The 20334-nt window shown below is 39.6% G+C and overlaps 1 protein-coding gene across 2 annotated transcripts in view; it reads left to right on the top strand.

Moving 5' to 3' along the window:
• The window catches only part of Ssh2 (slingshot protein phosphatase 2), a 238593-nt gene that overhangs the window by 172242 nt on the left and 46017 nt on the right, over nucleotides 1-20334 (top strand). For both annotated transcript variants that reach the window (XM_060387250.1, XM_021652683.2), the window contains 3 exons: nucleotides 5418-5521; nucleotides 12127-12191; nucleotides 20036-20157. In XM_060387250.1, coding sequence (XP_060243233.1) covers nucleotides 5418-5521; nucleotides 12127-12191; nucleotides 20036-20157 — 291 coding nt within the window. The remainder of the gene's footprint in view (nucleotides 1-5417; nucleotides 5522-12126; nucleotides 12192-20035; nucleotides 20158-20334) is intronic.

The following is a 20334-nucleotide window of genomic DNA, read 5'->3' as shown; positions in this document are numbered from 1 at the left end:
ACCCAAGGTTCTAAAACCAAAGTGAATGAATGAGTGACAGGAAAGATGGGTTATATTAGAAAACAAAGATCTGTTGGTAGATAGCCAGAAATAGCAAACATCGAACTAGGTATGTTAGATTGGAGGATTGAACTGTGTAACCAACAGTAAAGTTGTTGCTCCTGTCAAACATAGCTATGATGTGTGTTATTGAGGCAACAGTGAACTAAGATCTTATTCCTAAATGAACATTTAAAATGAACAAAATTAAAAGACATTTTCTGATATTTTAACTTTTTGTCTCCCCCTTTCCCTAATTAAGTTCTGTATCAGTAGTTCTGAACCTTCCTAATGCTGCAACTCTGTAATATAGTTTCTCGTGTTGTGGTAACCCTCCAGCCATAAAATTATTTTTGTTGCTATTTCATAACTAATTTTGCTACTGTTATGAATTGTAATGTAAATGTATTTGGAGATTTGTCAATGGGTTTGTCAAAGGGTTCATGACCCAAAGGTTGAGCAAAATTATAGCTATGAAGTATGAAAATGTTTTTATGGTTGGGGTCATTACAACAGGAAGAACTGCATGAAGGGGTCTCAGCAGTAGGAAGTTGAAAACCACTGCTCTAGATGGAAAATAAGCTAGAATTAAAATGCCCTGATAGTGGTAGTTAATCAGTAAGAACTAGAAGCCTCAGCTCATCTCTGTGTGTTAGTTGATCTGCTGTGCTTTGGTTGATAAGGAGAGAATTCCCCTTGTTTTTTATATCTGTAGATCTTTGTCTGGGAATTAATATCCCAGAGGAATGGCTTCCAGCTATGATTCGCCATTTCCAGGATTGTCCAGTGTTAGGCTTGAGTGGTGAGAATGGAGAATGCCTAAATCACAGTTTATCTTTTTTCTCCCATTGTAATCTAGATTTCTTTAGGAATACAAAATTATATTTTCTCCTTACTTAGAAATATGCTTGAGTTTCCTGCAGCCGTGAAATATGTAATGTCTTTTTCCACCTTGTTTTTAATGTAGCTCTGGTGTTTTTTCAATAGGCAATGACATTAATAGCTGTGTGATCCCTTGGCCTCTGGCCTGATACTTGAAACTTCTAGCTACAAATTGCCCTTCTATTAGTAGGGACATGAACTTAAGGATTGATAGCAGCTGCCCTAGCATCTCTTGTATCTGAAATGTAAACTAGTAAGCAAAGACAGCTTATCAGAAGAGGACAGTAAAGAGTTAAATGTGCAGAATGTGGGCAAAAGTTTCCTCTACATGAATATTCTTTTTTAAAGAACTTTTTAAAAATACTTTTTTAAAAAGATTTTAAAACATTTTTAAAAAGATGTGTTGTTTGGGGAGTCATATCCCGTGGTACACAAATGGAGGTCTTTTCTTTAGTGGGGGACTATTCTTTAAGATAAAAATGCTGAACCTGACCTGTGCATTTGAATTTAACATAGCTACTAACCAGTTCAACTTTGTGCAGTGATGTTATATGCAGCCAGTGTTCCACAGTCATTTACCTGTAAATTTTGGCCTCGGGCAAAAAACACCAAACAAATTCAAGTGGCTGGCATCATGAATATGAAAATAATCTTCTTTCATTTAATTTTAATTTTCTTTATTAATTTTGAAATAAGAATATTATATTTACTTACTGAAACATTCTTTAAAAATTTTTTGAAGATTTATTTTTAGTGAGTTTTTTGCCTGCTTTATATATATGTAAATATATATGAGTAGCTAGTGCCTGAGGAAGTTAGAAGAGGGCATCAGGTCTCCTGGAACTAAAATTATAGATGGTTGTAAGATGCCGTGTGGGTCCTGGGAATCAAATCCTGGTCCTCTGTAAGAGTAGCTAGTGGTCTGAACTGCTGAGTCAGCCTTCCGTTCATATTCTCATAGTAAATCATCCATTTTTTTTTTCTGTGTATATTTCATTATAAAATAGAATTTCTGGTCCAGGCAACATTCAATCATTTGGCCAGGTGTGTATTGCTTTGGTTTGTTTCCTAAACCTTCTTGCCTGGTCATAGGTGACCACCTTCACCAGATTCCTCAAAGATTGTTTCAGTATCAAAATGACTAAGTATTTTCTTCCTTCCCTTAGTCGACCTTTTCCTTTATGTACTTTGCCTAAGAAGAAACTGCCAGTTAACAAATACCATACTTTAGGAAGTGATTTTGATCTGAAGGGTTTGGCAAGGATGTTTGCCCAAGGAACACAGTGCTCCTTCCCCCAGTTTTGAGGCTGAAATGCTATCATTCCCAGCAGAAATTATAGTTCTTAATTAAATTAATTAATTTAATTAGAGAGACTAAATTAATCTCTCTGCCAGATATTTTCTATTACCTTCAATCCTCTCCCTCTGTACTCTATTTTTAAATTCTCTTTTAAAATTCTGTGTATAGAAGATACTATATTTCGTTTATTATACCATTCCTAAAACTGGAGTAACAGAAGAATTTTTCAGAGTAAGGTCTTTCACATCATATCTTGAATCTGAGGCTTACTAGCTGTATGATCTTGGGCGTACAATATTTTTTTTGAGCTCCTCTGATTCCTACAAGTAAACTAGAATTAAAAATAGTTATAATAAAATATGTTATAAAGGAGAAATGAAATTTCTAGTGCCTAGCATTTCACATGTAGCCGGGTTAACTCTTATTAACACATTTCTTAGTATAAGCAGGAATGCCTTTCCCTTGCTGAGCTGTAGTCTGTGATAAAGAGAGAATCAAACATTCTTCATCTTTATTCTGATAAAGACTGAAGAGTATTGTCACTGTCATTCTTCACTAAGAAAAGCAATCCTCCAAGTGCTGTTTTATCGTCTTTACATCAAGAAGGATTTTTCTCTATCATTTTTGGCTTTTAGAATAGGATTCTTAAGTCCTTTGAGCCTTGTATTTGAATTAAATTCAAGTCATCGGATGTGGCAGCAAAATACCTTTACCTAACATTGAGCTACCAGGCTGGCCCCTCAGAACAGATTTCTAAAGAACAACTCCATCTGAATCTTTGAACAGCTGTTTCAAAAACACTGATATTGGCATAACCAGATTTCTTACTATTCTGGCAAGATCACTACATTTCTTACCTCACACTGAAGTACATGAAATTAAATTTATATATAATTTTCTTCAGATACGATATTTAATTTGGCTCATCAAAACTCTAAATAATCACAAATTTTGTTTTCCCACTTTTATACCACTGTGCTTCCATTAATCTTTGATAGCATGATTTACTTTATACCCACAAATACACTCAGGAATAATAAAATGTAGCCAGCCACCTCTCATCCCTGGTTCCTCTTTTGCCAATAGTATGTCCCTTTTGTGACCACTGAGGACTTGTATCTAGGGCCATGGAATAAAGAAGATGGAACGCATCATCTAAAGTATGTTGAGTGTCATTCTCAGGGATACTCTGTCACACTTAAGTGAGTCTTCCTGACCCCAGCTAGTCTGCTGTGGATTTTTTGATATTGGTGCAAATGAACCAAATAGAAAGACTGGTTTCCCTATGCTTTATGTGGTATGATCCCTGACCTGTTTTTACAAATGTGTATCACTGTCACGACAGCCAGTCTATACAATGCTGGGCTCAAACTCAGGGCTTTGTGCATGTTAGACAGGTACTTTCCAAACAGCTACATCCCCAGACCCTGTTCTTCCTAATCGTGAATTTGTAGAGTCCAAACAGCTTTGAATTAACTAAGGCCGTTGCCCCAGCCATTGCCCTTGTGAAAGCACTACGTACATTTTGAAAAGCACATTTAACTGCTTAATGCAAAGAATGCCAATAGATATTCTTTAAAGCATAAGCAACAAAAGAACAGTAATACAGAACTCCCCAAACCAGGAAGTTAGTTTCAACTTCTGTGTGTCAAAGAAAACTGTCTCACAAAAGAAATGGCTGGAGTGTGCTCAGCTGCTAAGCTCACACTCAGCAAGTACTTCCTTTGTAGATACAGATAACTGCTTTGTTTACTGGAAACCAACATGCCCAAACCTGGTAACTTTGCCTAGTGAGTGGGTAGACTATTTAACTTTTTTGTTTTTTTATTTAGTAAAGCAGACAGTTGCTGTGTTGGCAGAAGTGTGAATTTCATTTCCTGGCTGTGGTGTACCCCGCTCATCCTGTCACTCAGACTGTCTGTTTTAGATGGTTCCCGTAAAGTCAGTGAAACTGGTCCACAACACAGCAGCATGTGCACACCACGGATGTAACAAGAGACAGGGCTTGTGCAACAGACCACAAGAGAGCAGTGCTTTATTTAAAGACAAAAACAAAACAAAATCAGGGCAGCCTCTCCTAGCCAGCATTTAGGTTTTTTAAATGAAATTTATAAATGATGGGTTTTGTTTTTTTTAAATGTGTCCAATCTCTTTGGCTGGTTACAATGTCTTTATTGAAGCATGAAACTGAGCCATAACTGAACATTATAAAGCTGATTTCAGCTTGCCAACTCGTTTACCATAAACAATTTCATTTTATGACAATTAATCTACCACAGGCATGGAGTTCACAGGGTCTCATGATATAGCCCTGGTTGGTCTGTAACTTGCTATGTAGACAAGAAGCTGGCCTCAGAGACCTTCCTCTACTTCCCAATTTCTGGGATTGAAGACAGGTGCCCCCAGTGTGCACTGTAACACATTTTAACTTGAGTTACTCCTACCGCAGTGATGGAGCAGTGCACATAGTGGGAGGTAAAATAGAATGAATTACTTATTATCGTATATCTTTTGAGCACTTAATATGTTCTTGGCAGTGTCACCAGTACTGAGGACACAATGATGAGCGAGGCGAGGTCCTTGCACCCACAGAGCTAATGTGTTGATAACTGCAATCGAGAACACAAGTGAATACACATTTTAATAAAGCATCCTGAAAGGAACAGGACAACAGGATAGAAGATGATTGGGATAAAGGAAAAGGGGAGATGGTGAGAGGAGAGCTGAGATTTAAACATACTGAATAGTTAGGAGAACCAAGTAGAGGATGGTGAGTATAACGGCTTTGAGAAGTTGTTCTTGATTGCTGCCATGTAACTTAAATGGAATATTTTAAGTTTTAGTTTAGAAAAATTATTTGGAGTAGGCAGGACTGTATGTGAGCAACCAGAAAAATTAGTGATCTCTCCTCTTGAATTGGGGAAGGGGAGTCATTTGATTGATTTTTAATTTTTTAATTTGGTTTTTGTTTTTGAGACAGTCTCACTGGGCCTGATTGGCATAAAAGTCGATTTGTAACCCAGGGTAGCCTTGAGCTCACAGAGATGAGATGCAGGGCCTCCCATTGCTAGGATTAAAGGCATGCTTCACCCTATGATACTGGAACTTTGGACAGGGAAGAGAGAAAAATCCTAACCTGAGTCTTCATTCTGTTTGCTTTCCATCCTTAATGTGTCTCTTAACTTTTTCTTTATAGCATCAGCGAGAGCTTTTTGACTGTCAAAGGTGCTGCCCTTTTTCTACCACGGGGGAATGGCTCGTCTACACCAAGAATCAGCCACAGACGCAACAAGCATGCAGGTAAAACTGCACATATATGTTTTAGTTTCCTTTTTGTTTGTAGAAAGATAACTGGACAAAAAAAATTGGGGGGGGGGGGGAGAAAGGACTTATTTTAGCTCATGATTCCAGATTATAGTCCATTATTGCAGGGAATTCAAGGCAGGAATTTCAAACAGTAGTGACATCACATCCACAGCCAAGAGCAGAAAGAAATGATTGCATACATGCTGTTGTTCATGCTTGCTTGCTTGTGCTCAGTTTACTTGCTTGTGGTCAGTTTCTCTACTCTTACTCAGTTTAGGACCCATCCTGCCTAGGTAATGACACCACCCAAAGTGGACTGCGTCTTACCCCATCAATTAACCTAACTCTGACAATCCCCTGGAGACATGCCTGCAGACCACCACATGCAGACAGCCCTCACTGACTCTCTTCCCGGGTGATTCTAGGCTTCGTCAAGTTGACAGTTAAAGCTAACCATACAATACAAACCCTTCTGCCTTAACTTTGGTGACTTGTGACCCTCAGGAGTGGAATAAATTGCAAGGAAGGGAGCTTGAGCATACAAATCAGAGGTGAGAGCTAGAAATACTGAATCCTGTTGAGTCAAAAGTTGAGTTTTGCTATAATCAAAATAATCTCATCTACTTTACAGGCTGTCCTACTTCTGGTTTAGGCTTTCATCTCATTGCAAATGTAGCAATTCACTATCTTAACTAGTTTCCTTAGGCCATGTTAATAACTTCCTACAAAAACTTTCCGGCAATGGCTTTTTTTTTTTTTTTTTTTTTTTTTTAGTAGGGGAGGGAAAACTTTTGAAACTTTTGAAAATTAGCTTGGGTATACATTCTCAGTGCTTCCTCCTTGGTATCCTTCATCATGGATAGGCGTGAGCATTTTGCCAAAAAGTGTGAAGACTCAAAGGAAATAAGCCAAGCTAAGCTTTTTGTTGCTGTTGAGTGTGGATATTTTTAATAGTAAAAAGAAGACAAACTGTTGTTTTAAGTCCAAATCCTTTGACTAATTTTTGGTAAAACACCTCATGGCATGTAATAGTAAATGGGCTTAATTGTTCTTTAAGCTCCTGCCTGTCCTTGGTTGACTCTTGTGGGGAGATGTGTGAAATTTTCACATGCAACTATTTCTACTTGATATTATTGTTCACTTAATTAAAAAAAAAAGTAGGTTTAACACAGGCTTCATGGAACTGATTTATGATCCATAAGTGAGTCAATATATGTAGAAATGAAGTTTATACAAGCTAAAACTTCACATAAACTGCCTTGAGTAAGTGCAGCATAGTGCCAGAATAGAGTACATCAAGAGCTTACAGTATCTGATGAGTTCCTATGCATATTTCCTGAATCTGGCTAGAATTTTTTTATCTGGGCATTTAAAATATCTAAATACTGTCTGGCAATTTAAAAATTATATTATTAATAAGCATCTATCTCTCTTTAAAAGGAAAGGATGAAATTCTTTAATCAAACTTAATCTGCAATTCAGCTGCTACCGGTGGAGCATGTGCAAAGCGTACAAAATAAAGGAGGGACTTTAAATGTATATTGCCTAATTATTCTCTGTAAACATGAATTTCTCTGTAATACCCAGATTGTTCGTAGCAAAGCTTCTCACAGTTAAGAAAACTGAGCTTCTAGACACACGGCTCAGATATGAGGCCTCATAGTAGGAGGAAGAGTCCTGAGTTTTGTCTGACTTTGAAATAAGCCAGCTGGATCTTTGCACCACTAGTGCCTTGAGTTGAAATTTTGGCCTGCTATTCAGGATTCTCTAGAAGGTCTAAAGTCCTTTCTAGGGCTACTTGTCATGATCTTCAAGAAAGTTAAGTTTGTGCTGTTTCTTGTTATCTCATTGTGCTAAGGATGGAGCCCAGAGCCTTGCTCTCATGTGAGACAAGCCAAGCACCGTGCTGCTTTTTAGTATATCCCAGCCCTGATTTTGGTTGTTTTTTGTGTTTTTTGTTTGGTTGGTTGGGTTTTTTTTTTTTTTTAATTTTGTTGTTGTTTGTTTTGTTTTGTTTTGTTTTGTTTTTTTAGAGATAGAGTTGCATGCTGTAACCCAGAATGATTTCAGATTCACAGCAATTCTCCTGCTTCAGCTTCTTGTGCATGGAGATTGCAGGTGTGAGCCACCATACCTGGTGTCTTATTTAGGGCTTCATTGCTGTGAAGACACACCATGACCACAGCAACTCTCAAAAAGGAAACCATTTAATTGGGCTGGTTTAGTCTGTTGTCATCATGGCAAGAAGCATGGCAGCATGAAGGCAGACATGGTGCTGGAGGAACCAAGAATTCTACATCTGTTCTGCAGGCAGCAGAAAGAGACTGTGTCACACTGAGCATAGCCTGAGCATAGGACACCTCAAAGCCCGCCCACAGTAAGACACTTCCTCCAACAACACCACACCTACTCCAAAAAAGCCACACCTCCTCATAGTACCACTCCCTGTGGCCGAGCATTCAAACACACGAGTCTATGGGGACCATTCCTATCAAACCACCACACCTGGAATACCCTTGAGGAGATGTCGTGTGTTTGTGCGTTTGTGCGTGTGTTTTAAGAAGGGGGAAAAGGTACCTGTTTGTTTATTTCTTTGTTTCTTTTGAGACAAGGTATTATATAACCTAAGCTGGCTTCAAACTTACCATGTAGCCAAGGCTAACACTGAACTTCTGATCCTTCTGCCTCTACCTACCAAGTGCGAGGATTGTAGACTATATGAACAATAAACAGAGCTTGTGTATAAGTTTTCTATACATATGTTTTCATTTCCCTTGGGTTTATACCTGGAAAGCCATCCTGCTTCTTCAGATTGTGTTTCTGGGCTTAAAACATAGTAGATTAGATCTTCTTTTTAATTTTGAAGGTTAAATAAGGATTCTATTACAGTGGAATTAGTCAGATGCAAGCAGTGAAATGGGGATAGAAGCAAAAAATGTTCTTTGAGAAAAATGAAAGGTATTCAGTCTTGTCAATCTTTTAAACACACCTACTTGCATTTTTTCTTCCTACCCCACACGACTTCTTGCATAGCTAATGTCATACTTAAAAACTATGAAGTGAAAACAAAGGAAATGATATATGTAGGCTTTGAGGCTAGTGTGAAAAGAAGTTATATTGGCATCCGTGATTATGTGGCTGTATCAGGCACCTTAAAACTCTTTCTAAAGTGCCCTAGGCGGACAGAAATAAAGCCTTGCATTCCTAGATTGACATTCTTGACAGCATATTATTGGTCTCCAGTTAGTCAAATCCTCAGGTTTCCTCGTATAGAGTAGGGGAAATGAGAAAATCTGTGTCTTAAATCTTTTTTTTTAACTGATCTCTCTCTAGGTTAGCTCCTATTAGCCTCTTATTTCAGAAAAAAAAAATACATTCTTAACAATCATTCTTACTTCCTGTCCTTGAACTTAACCCACATGCAGTCTCCTGGTAGAATGTAAAATATATGCAGACAGTTTTCTAATGAGGTCTAAGGGCGCAACCCTGTCTGGACTATAGATGTGTCCCCAGGAAGACCGCAGCACTTTAACTCACTGTCTTTCTCTGCAGAGCCCCGCCGCCACAGCTTATAGAGAGAGTGTCTTTGAAGCAGTGACTGGTCTCTCTTTTTTTTTAAAGGCTAATTTTTATTGCTTTAATTATGTGTAGGTGTGTGTCTACATGTGGGTATGTGTACATGATTTCAGATGCTTGAGGGGCCAGTAGCCATCAAATCCCCTAAGCTGAAGTTATAGGTGGTTGTGAGTTTTAAGACTCAAGCTCGGGTCTTGTGGAAGAATAGCAAATATTCGTAACTGCTAAGCCATCTCTCCAGCCCCTCTTTTTTTCTTTACTATAATAACTTTTATTTATTCTTTAACAATTTCGTAATATAAACCATCTTTATTATATACACCCCCAACTTCCCATCCTACTCCCTCAAGAACTCCCAACTTCTCCCTCTCACTTTCCTCAAGCACCTCCAGCACACCCCTTCTCCTTTCATGGCCTCTCCCTTTTTTTTTTTTTTTGTTAATAATGCACTAAGCCAGTTAGAATGTTTGCTGACCTTGTTTGGCTTGATTCTGTTCAGGTAACCGTAGCTGCAGTGAGTTCCAGGGTGTGATGGCCAACACTGCACATTCCTGCCTTTCTTTCTGCCCTTCTGCGATTTTCCTCAACTTTTCTTGGGGAGCAGGAGGTGGATTGATGTCCATTTAAGAAGGAGCCCTCTACAAACACTTACGCTCAGCACTTTGACCCTTTAGGAGTCTGCATTAGCTGTTGACCACCCTGGTCAGGGCTGAGGGCAGCACTGATCTGTGGGTGTAAGCATGATTATTCCAAAGGCAGTTCAACTGCAACAACATGTTTAAAAATACCACAGTAGCAGCTTTTCCCTAGAGCCTGTGACCTCGAGAACCTTGGCTTTTGGCCAGCTTTACAGTACCAGGCCTGAACTTGTTCTTGTGAAACAAGCTTCAGATCCAATCTAAAAGCCTGTGGTTAGCCCCGTCGTGTTTGTGCCACTATTGTACAGTAGGTATATCTTGTCTAGGAGCTCAGTATTAGAGCGTGGAGGGCTGGCTGCATGGCTTTTCTGTCCACAGTGGCCTGCATAACACCCTCAGGCACTATAAAAGTTGGTCAGTGGAGAGGAACTTTCAGTCAGTTCCAGCTTGTTTCTCTTTGTCATACTACCAAAGTATCCTCAGCAGTAGGGTTGTGCCATCTAGTTCCTCTAGGCAACTAAGAGCAATGACAATAGTCTGTGTTCTTTGAGGTGCCTGTGGAGCCTTCCTGACCAGTAATCTGCGGAGAGGGAACTCATACCTACTACTTACTAACCCACATCTTCTGGGGATCATTGCACACCCATACAAGGTGTCCTACATATATATTTTTCCCCCACAAGCTTACAACATAGTGGGTTTACACCGTATATAGGCATACATACACATACACATATGTGTTTATGTATGTAGTAGTATCTTTTGCTTTGGGTTTGATTTTGGTGGTGGTGGTGGTTGCCACTGTTTGAGACAGGGCCTCACCATGTAGCCCTGGCTAGCATGGAGCTCAGTATATAGACCTTAAACTAAGAGATCCACCTACCTCAGTATCCTGAGTGCTGGGATTAAAGACATGTACCACATGCCTGGCATCATCCTTAATATCTTAAATCTTAATACAAAGAATTTTCAATTTAGTTTTATAAAATATATGTAAGGATAAGTGAGGTTTCAGATAGTAGTCGGCCATGTTAAAACACCTAATTTGTTCAGGAGAATAACTATTCCTAAAAAGTTCTATTTAGTAGGTACTCTGATTTTAATATCACCCACTAACTATTTTAAACTATTGAAAATAAAGGAAGTCTAACAGTATTTAAGTTAAATACATCTGAATATTGTTATTATAGAAACAGAAATTATATATACCACTTACAAGTTAGGGATAATGCTTCAGGCACTTCTTTTGCTACCCTTAATGGGGCTCTCCAACAGATCCCTCATCCACCTCTGCCATCCTATGAGACAGAGATTATTCTCGAGCATACATTTTCTAGGACAGATACTTTTATTTGTTGTTTGGTTTTTTGTTTTGTTTTTCAAGACAGGGTTTCTTTATGTAGAACGCATATAGAGAGTTCTGGCTGTCCCAGAACTCACTGTGCAGACCAGGCTGGCCTCTGACTGAGGCCAGTCACAGAGATGAACTGCCTCTGCCTCCGGAGCGCTGGGATTAAAGGCGTGTGCCACTACTACCCAGTGCAACAGATACAAATTTTAACATACTGTAAACTGAAAGCAAATATATAAAAAGGCAGCCTGCTGGTCTTTTACTATTTAAAAAAGTCAGGCCAGTAATTTTATCTGATTCTGTGTCTAGTTAAAAAACTCAGGGGCCTGGGGAGGTGGCCCAGCAGTTAAAAACATACTCTTATAGAAGACCCAAACTTGTTCCCAGCACCCACATCAGTTGGCTCACAACCAACTCCAGCACCCTCTTCTGGCCTCATTGAGCCCTACAGTCATATATACAAATATACATGATAAGAAGATAAAATGGAGGTAGGCGTGGTGGCTCATACCTTTAATCCCAGACTCTAGAGGCAGGGGCAGGCAGATCTCTGTAAATTGGAAGCCATCCTCATCTACATACTGAGTTTCAGATCAGCCAGGGCTACCTAGTGAGACTCAGCCCTAAATAACAATAAAACTTTGAGATAGGTGGCATGGGTTAAAAGTGCTTGCTGCCAAGCAGGTTTTCACAGGTTGTCCTCTGACCTCCTCGGAAAGTGGCATGATACATGAGCATGTGTGCATGCGCACACTAAAATAAATTAAAATGTAAAATTTAAATTTAACTCTGTCAGCCAGGCACCCCAGCACCCAGGGAGGCAGAAGCAGGCAGATAGATCTCCGTGAGTTTGTAGGCCTGGTCTACAAAGCAAGTCGGGGATAGCCAAGGCTACACAGAGAAACCCTGTCTCTAAAAAAACAAAACAAAAAAAGGCTTTCAGTAAATCATAATTTTACAAGTCACTAAGGTAGAATCTTCCCTATTGAGTTTGAATGGAGAGTAATCATCCTTTGCTTTGTAAATTTCACTAGGAGATCTCCAACAGCATCTTCAAGCAATGTTCATATTACTCCGCCCAGAAGACAACATAAGGCTGGTAAGTTAATGACATTATCATAATTTTCTTCCTCAAAAGGCTGCCTAAAATAGCCAGTACTAAAGTCATTTTTTTGTTTAAATATAGTGGTAGGAACTAGGTAGAACAGAAACGAAGAATGGCCTATCCCCACCATCCAGGTGAGAATTTAATTATTGTAAAGCATAAAGTGATATAAAATACTTTGGCTCAACATTGTTGTTAATTGCTGGTTTGTAAGTCATTGCCCATAACAACAGTTGAAGTTTAGAAAAAGGAGAAGAAACTTGGGAATTTGTGGAAGCTGTTATATTAGACAGTAAAACTTGAGCAGATCTTAAAAGATGATGAGATTAAGCAGACAGAATTCCTTCTAAATCAGAACATAGCTTTTAAGAAAAACACATATCGTACAGTGTATGAATGAACTAACCAGCAATTGTTGCTGACCTCAGAGTCAGGAGACCTAGGCTTAGGTTCTTGCTAATCATGTGATGTTGGATAAGTTACCTTAGGCTGTCTTTGCCCCTTTCTCTCATTTCCTGACTGCTCTCACAGGTGACAGGATTAAATAGACACATTGAGAAGTGTGAAGTACAAGCTGGGTGTGGTGGCACATAATTAATCCTACCATGGTGGGGTGAGGTGGGGGCAGGTGGATTGCTCTGAGTTCAAGACCAGCCTGGTCTGCAGAGCAAGTTCTAGGACAACCAGGGCTAAATAGAGAGACCTTGTCTAAAAAGAAGAGGAGGAGGAGGAGGGAAGAAATGCTGCTGTAGGAGTGAGGCAGACAATTGAGCATTTAGTGCTATAAGACTAGAGATTTACTGTGTTCAGAACACAGCTGTTTGTTTTTCATTGTTACCCAGTATTTTAAAGGTGGGTTACATATAAAAATCCAAATCTGGGTCTTCGAAAGATTATCTTTTATCCTCACATGACAAAACATAACTAGAATGGCATGTAGAGATCCTGATGGGTTTCTGTTTTGCATGCCTGTTGTCTCCTGGATACTTGAAATCATGTGTCATTTTTACATGGTTACTTTTTCATGAAGTAGGAAAACCAAAATGGAATTAATACCTGACATGGTGGTGCACACCTACCGTCCTAGTTCTTGAGGAGCTGAGACAGGAGTACTACCACAAGTTCAAGGCCAACCTTTCTGAGCCAAGAAATAACATGAGCCAGCTTTAGGATCTAAGGAAGGTTCTCTAGAAGCTAATACAAAAAGACAGGAGGAAGTGCACTAGGCAGTTACTGAGGTTATCCAGGTGTGTGATCTAGGTTTAGCTTGGAAGTTGACTAGGAGTACATTAAATTCAAATAGCTACTCTACTTTCTGTCCAAGAAGAGAGATAATGAGCAAAGTGTGAGATTGATTGTAGAAAGTTGAGCTTCTGAACTCTGGTAATCACTGATTCATCATTTGCTTTTTAAATTTGTTAACTTTTCTCTCAGATTCTGACTCTGTGCGTGCATGTGTGCATGCGTGTGGCCATGCACGTACACATGTAGAAGCCAGAGGCTAATGTTGGATATCATCTTCCTCAGTACTGCTCCGTTTTAATCACCGTCTTCCTTGTTCATTCATTAGGTGGTTGATGCACACTTTTTCTTTAAAGTTCTTTTAAGATTTGTTTATTATTCATACAGTATTCTGCCTGCATGTGTGCCTACAGGGCAGCAGAGGGCGCTATAGATGTTTATGGGCCACCATGTGGGTGCTGGGGATTGAACTCAGGACCTTTAGAGGAACAGCCAGTGCTCTTCACCTCTGAGCCATCTCTCCAGGCCGTTCTTTAAAGTTTTCATTAAAGTTTTTAAAATATTTTTTTAAGTCAGTGTTCTGCCTGCATGTATGTCTGTGTGAGGGTGTCCGGTCTCCTGGAACTGAAATTACAGACAGTTGTAAACTGTCCTGTGGAGGCTGGGAATTGAACCCAGGTCCTCTGGAACACAGATCCACTGCTCTTAACCGCTCAGCCACCTCTCCAGCACCTTTCATACCACAGGTGTGTGTGGTATGGGTGTGTGGGTGTGTGTGTGTGCGCGCACGCGCGCGCACAAATACACTCATCCATGTGTGCCCGTATGGAAGCAAGAGATTGCTGTGAAGTGTCTTCTCCACCACTTTCCACTTATTTTTAAATAAGGTCTGTCGCTGAGATTTTTACTTGTTCTGCCACCGTCCTACCATTCTCTGCAGCTTTTAAAGTATTTAATGTGTGTTTATGTATAGATCTGTGTGTGCGTGTGAGAATGAGTAGGGGCACACATATGCCATATGGAAATCAGAGGGAAATTTTCAGGAGTTAGTTTTTTCCTTCAACCCTGGCATCCAAGGATTAAACTCAGATCATCAGGTTTTCATGTCTAGCAGTTTTAATATACTGAACCACCCTCTTGCTGGCCATCTGCAGTGTTTATTTTTATTTTTATTTTAAATTATTTATTTTTATTTGACATGCATTGGTGTTTTGTCTGAATATATGTCTGTGTAAGGGTGTTGAATCCCATAGAACTAGAATTACAGTTTTGAGCTGCCATGAGGTTGCTGGGAATTGAACCCAGGTCCTCTGGAAGAGCAGACAGTGCTCTGAACCTCTAAGCCATCTCTCCACCCCCTGCATTTTTTAAATATACTTATTTCTCAAATAATTCTTTTAAAAGGTAGCTGTAGCTGGACGTGGTGACAGATACCTGTAATCCCACCACTTGCAGCACAGAGGCAGATAGATCTCTGAGTTCCAGGACAACCAGGACTATACAGAGAAACCTGTCTCAAAAGCAAACAAACAAAAAACCAACAAAACAAACCAACCAAAAAAAGGCCAGCCTTGGGACATGGAGCAATGGAGCATGGTTTGTACTCCAAAGCAGTGGCCGAAACTTCAGAGTCACCTCCAGAGCTGCTTTAACTGACCAGTTTGGTTATTCTGGGGGAAGTGGAGCTAATTTACATTTTTAACAACTTTCTAAAAGATGCTGATCACATTTTTGAATACGACTCTACCAAAGCGGTGTCAGGAGTCACTTGTGCAGGCTGGAAATCTGCTGATACCTTTTACAGTTGGTGGTTTGGAAACGCAAAAGCTAAGGCTATCACCATGTGTTTTATCTTTTTATCATTTATAACTTTCTGTAGTTTAGTTTGAACCCCTAAATGTGAAAATAACTTCCCACATGAAACTTGAGAGAGTGAAGGATGAAGTTAGGAAGGCAGAGTTGAGGATTAAAGCCTCTTTCCTACTAAAATAGGCAGCTTGAGCTGCATTGCTTTTTAGGTTTTGATGCAGAGCCTCACGTATGTTTTCAGAACATAAGTTCAAAAACCTGTAACTCATGCCTCTGTATTAATCACTAACATGACAAGCCGTTTTACAGTTACTTTGGATTGTTATAAACATAGTCATTATGTTTCAGATTATTGAGTGAGTCATCTTCAGGAAAATGAGTAAATGCATTGTATGACTTTGGACAAATTAGCACTTTCTGGCTGAAAGGGGCATTTGTAGCTCCAAAGCAAAGGCTTTTGTTTGGAGTTAAATTTGGAATGCTAAAATGCTTATCTCAGGACATGTACATAAGGTTAAAAGTTGGATAGTCAACTGAAAATCCTGCGGTTTGGGGTTTGTTTGTTTGTTTTTCCTTCTCATTTTCTCCTTAATAAATCAACCAAACCTCACATTTTGCTTAAACATTGAAATGGGGTTGGGGGGACAACTGATGTTTTCCTCTGGAGGAGTTCTTTCCAAATACAGGTATAAATGTTACTTCAGTATTTAAGGAACTTACTAGTTGTTAAATGAGGACATGGTTTTATAGTGTTCTTCCTTATTTATCAAAGACCGACTTAAAAATCAAATTGAAATTGATTTTCAAAATATTTATAGTAGCTCCAATGAAGTTTTTATAAAAGCTAAGAACTTAGCAGGATAATTTAAGAAAATTAGTTTTTTGGCTTTAGTTTTACAATATGTTAATTTTTTTCAGCAATGAAAATGAGTTTTTTTATTTTCTAAGTATAAGTGCATTATGTGGGGTTTTGTTTGGTTTTCCAAATCAGACAATTCGAAAAGGCATGAAGATGAAAGAGCCATATCCTGCACTCTGGGGAAAACCATTCCTTATTTGAATTTGCAACTTTTCATTTTGTTTTGGTATTTGCGTGGGGTCAGGTTGGGCAGTTGAGTAAAAACTAACATAGCCCTGCTTAATTTTGTTTGTGTTTTGTAAAAGTAAGATACATAATGTCTTTTAACCTGTTTATCATGGATGTCTTGCCGTGTCAGTAAATTAATCGTGAATTTGTCAAGGAGACATTGACTGTGCTGGGGATCAGACTGGGGTCTATTGTGTTTGCTGTGTAAGTGCTCTACACTGAACCATATCCCTAGCCTTGGTCATGGTTTTCACTGATTCTATAAAATACAAATTTATAGATTTTTTTAAATTTTTTATCTTAGGTTTTTTTTTTGTTTTTTGTTTTTTGTTTTTTGGTGGTGGTGGTGTTTTAATTATTTTATGTGGTTCCTTATGCCTCCTTTCTTTATCCCAGTCCCTTCCAACACCAGGTAGTAGAGAAAGAAAGTTAGTGGGGAGCTTCCTGCTGGTTAGGGTCCTCAGGTTACTTGGGCAAGTCCAATCTTCACAGTCAGGATATCTCCAACTTACTCTCATCAAGCTGCAACAACAGCAACCAGCAGCAGCCGCAGCCTTCTTTGTCAGAGCACCCCTCCCCCAACCTCCTCTGGACTCTGGCATTTATTTCCTCTCAGAGTCCCCAGAATTAAACTATGTGCAGCTGGCAAAGATCATGCCCTTCTCAGAGCCTGCATGAGGCAGATAGTCCGCTGCTGTGGACAATCTGAAGCAGCCCCATATCCCACACCTGGGATTAAAACAAAAACATGTTTACATAACATAACTGAGTTTTTAAAGAAACCAAAACCTCCACTACAAGTTTCAGAACTTGATATTCCTTTTCATCCAGACACTTCCTCTGATGCTTAAAGGCAGCAATCTTTAATTTATTACTGTCCTGTCTAAAGTCTACCTTAATCTTAGCTACTGATTTTACTTTGTTCTTTGAATTTAATACTTACATACTTTTGAAACCTTTCTTTCTGGTGGATAGAGTGAGCTGCCTGTCTAGACATTGTGTCTTTTTACTGTGGCTTCCCTGAGGGTAAATACTGCATGCAGAGGCATGGTCTAGTCTCGTGATGAAAATGAATTTAAAGCAAAGGTGTGGTGTATGCTTCAAGGAAACTATTTTTAGCTATTAGATGATGGGGATGAAAAAAGCTCTTATGCAAGATAGGATCTGTGAACTGCTCTACTTAGGTCCAACATTTAAAACTCTCAACATGAGAGTTTTAAGATGATTCTTTGAATGATGAGTTCTTGATATTGTAAGTTAAATATTAAAAAGATACGTAATGTTTGCACTAAATATCACTTACCAAAATGTCTTGATTCCTACTTCTAATTTGGCCAGATATCGTGCAACATATTTAGGAAGTTTTTTTTTTTTTCTTTTATCAGCCTTAACTTAGCCAACCAGTTGCCACTAGTTGGCATATGAACTGCCATAGAAAGCTAAAGAAATGGCTTAGTAGGTATAGTGCTTATTGCACAACCCTGAGGACTTGAGATTAAAAAGCTGGTGTTATAGTGCATGCCTATAATCCAAGACATGGGAGGCAAAGGCAGGAGATCCTGGGGCTTGCTGGCCCGCCAGTCTAGACAAATTGGCGAGCTGAAGCTTCAGTCAGAGCCTGTCTCAGAAAATGTGACAGAGAATAATTGAGGAATACATCCAGTGTTGACCTCTGACCTCCTCATACACAGTGCACACACACACACACACACACACACATGAACACAGTATACACATATATGCTACACACACAACTAAAGAAAACAAAACCTAGAGAAGTAAAAGCAGCAAAGTGGCTACATTAAAGCTTATTGCTAAGGACCCACACAGTCAGAATATAATGCCATCATTCTGATGCCAGATACATTTTTTTTAATTTGTCAGAATCGCAGTTCAGTTGCTTCCATGCCATATGTTTACAGGTAAAATTGCTTCTAACAGATTTTAAAAATTGAACATTTAGTTTAAAGATTGCTGAGGCATGTTCCAGTTTAAACACGTAGAAAGATCTGAGATTCTGTTTATAAGGAATCCTAAGGCTTGGGGTGTAGCTTATTTGGTACATGTATGATGTCCGGGGGTCCAACTCCAGCATCATATAAACCAGGCATAGAGCACTTGCTGTAATCCTTGCACTTATAGGGTCAGAAGTTGAAGGTGATTCTCCTCCCAGGCTACTTAGCAAGTTTGAGGCCAGCTGCTAAACCTAATGACCTGAGTTTGATCCCCAGGCCCCACATGGTGGAAGGAGAGAATAGTCTCCGGCAGGCTGGCTGCCCTCTGACCTCCACACGTGCACCGTGGTACACACACGTCATTCATGTACATATAATCAATTAAATGGTTAATATGATTTCACCTGCATCAGATTCTCTGCTTAGAAAAACATGTGTGGAGATGACTCAGCTGTTAAGGTTAAGACCCTTTGCACCAAGCCTTACAGCCTGAGGTCTGCTCCCGGGGCCCAGGTGGAAGGAGACCACCAATTTCTGCACCTTGTCCCCTGACCTCTTTCTACTCCTCACACACACTAAATAAATAAATGGAATTTTTAAAATATCACGTATGCTTTGAGTGTTTCTGTCAGAGGCTCCAGAGCGGCCTCCCCGTCCACTTCCTGTGTATGTACTGTTGTCCATAGCTTTGTGTAATGTTCTTCCTCAGTATCAGTTGACCAACTCTAGACCGAGTCCCGTATAGACGTTAGTTCCTCTTAGCGTCTTATGAGTCTTAGCATCTCATAAGTGAATTTGGCTTTGAAGCTTTTCTTCATGGAACATAAAGAGCACGGCCAGTGTGTTTGGCATCAGAATGATGACGTTGTATTCTGACTGTGTGGGTTCTTACCAGTCAGCTTTAGCGTAGACACTTTGCTGCTTTCACTTCTCTAGGTTTTGTTTTTTTGTTTTCCTTTTCAAGCCAGATTTCCCTGTATAGCCTACAATGTTCATTTTATTTTTTATTGAAAATAAAATTTTCAGCCAATTGTGGTGGCATATACCTGTGATCCTATCACTCAGGGAGGCGGAGACAGGTGGATTGCTGTGAGTTCAAGGCCAACCTTGTCTACAAAGCAAGTCCAGGATAGCCAGGGCTACACAGAGAAACCCTGTCTTGAAAAATAAAAAAATCTATGATAACACAAAATTGGAAACCATAATATGCAAGCAAAAGACCAGCAAGGTTAAAAAAACAAACAAAGCAATATGAGACCCCCCCAAAAAAAACAAATTCTACAAGATACTGTTGATCTCATTTTGTGTTGGCCATCTCCTGCTGGGCATGGGGCCTATCTTTTTATTACAGTTTATTCACCTTGTATCCTGGCTGTGGTCCTCTCCCTCCCTCTTCTCCCATGCCCCTCCCCTAGTCCACTGATAGGTGAGGTCTCCTCCCCTTCCCTCTGACCCTAGCCTATCAGGTCTCATCAGGACTGGCTGCATTATCTTCCTCTGTGGCCTGGCAAGGCTGCTCCCCCTTCAGGGGGAGGTGATCAAAGAGCCAGCCACTGAGTTCATGCCAGAGACTGACCCTTCTCCCCTTACTAGGGAACCCACTTGGAGACTGAGTCTATGGGCTACATCTCCATGCATTGTCCTTGATTGGAGTATCAGTCTGGTTAAAAAAAAAAAAATCAAATAATTTAAAGGTTCTCTAATTTTGTTGTTGTTGTTGTTTCTTTGTTTTCTGTTAATCTCAGGCTGTAAGACTGGAAAGCACTTACCAAAACCGGACACGCTATATGGTGGTGGTTTCAACTAATGGTAGACAAGACACTGAAGAAAGCATTGTGCTGGGAATGGATTTTTCTTCAAACGACAGGTACAGTGCCATAAAAAATGGGGAAGGGGCACGAAAACTGCTTTTAAATGTTAGTTACATGATACATGTCTTGGGCACTGCTCTGTTGCTGTGAAGAGACACCATGACCACAGCGTTTAATTGGGGCTTCTCTGCAGTTTCAGAGGCTTAGTCCACTATCATCACGGCGGGGAGCCT

This window comes from Meriones unguiculatus, chromosome 7 (assembly GCF_030254825.1).
Source record: "Meriones unguiculatus strain TT.TT164.6M chromosome 7, Bangor_MerUng_6.1, whole genome shotgun sequence".
Taxonomy (NCBI): domain Eukaryota; kingdom Metazoa; phylum Chordata; class Mammalia; order Rodentia; family Muridae; genus Meriones; species Meriones unguiculatus.
The sequence above is the reverse complement of the archived record's forward strand: the minus strand, read 5'-3'. Positions and strand labels throughout refer to the sequence as shown.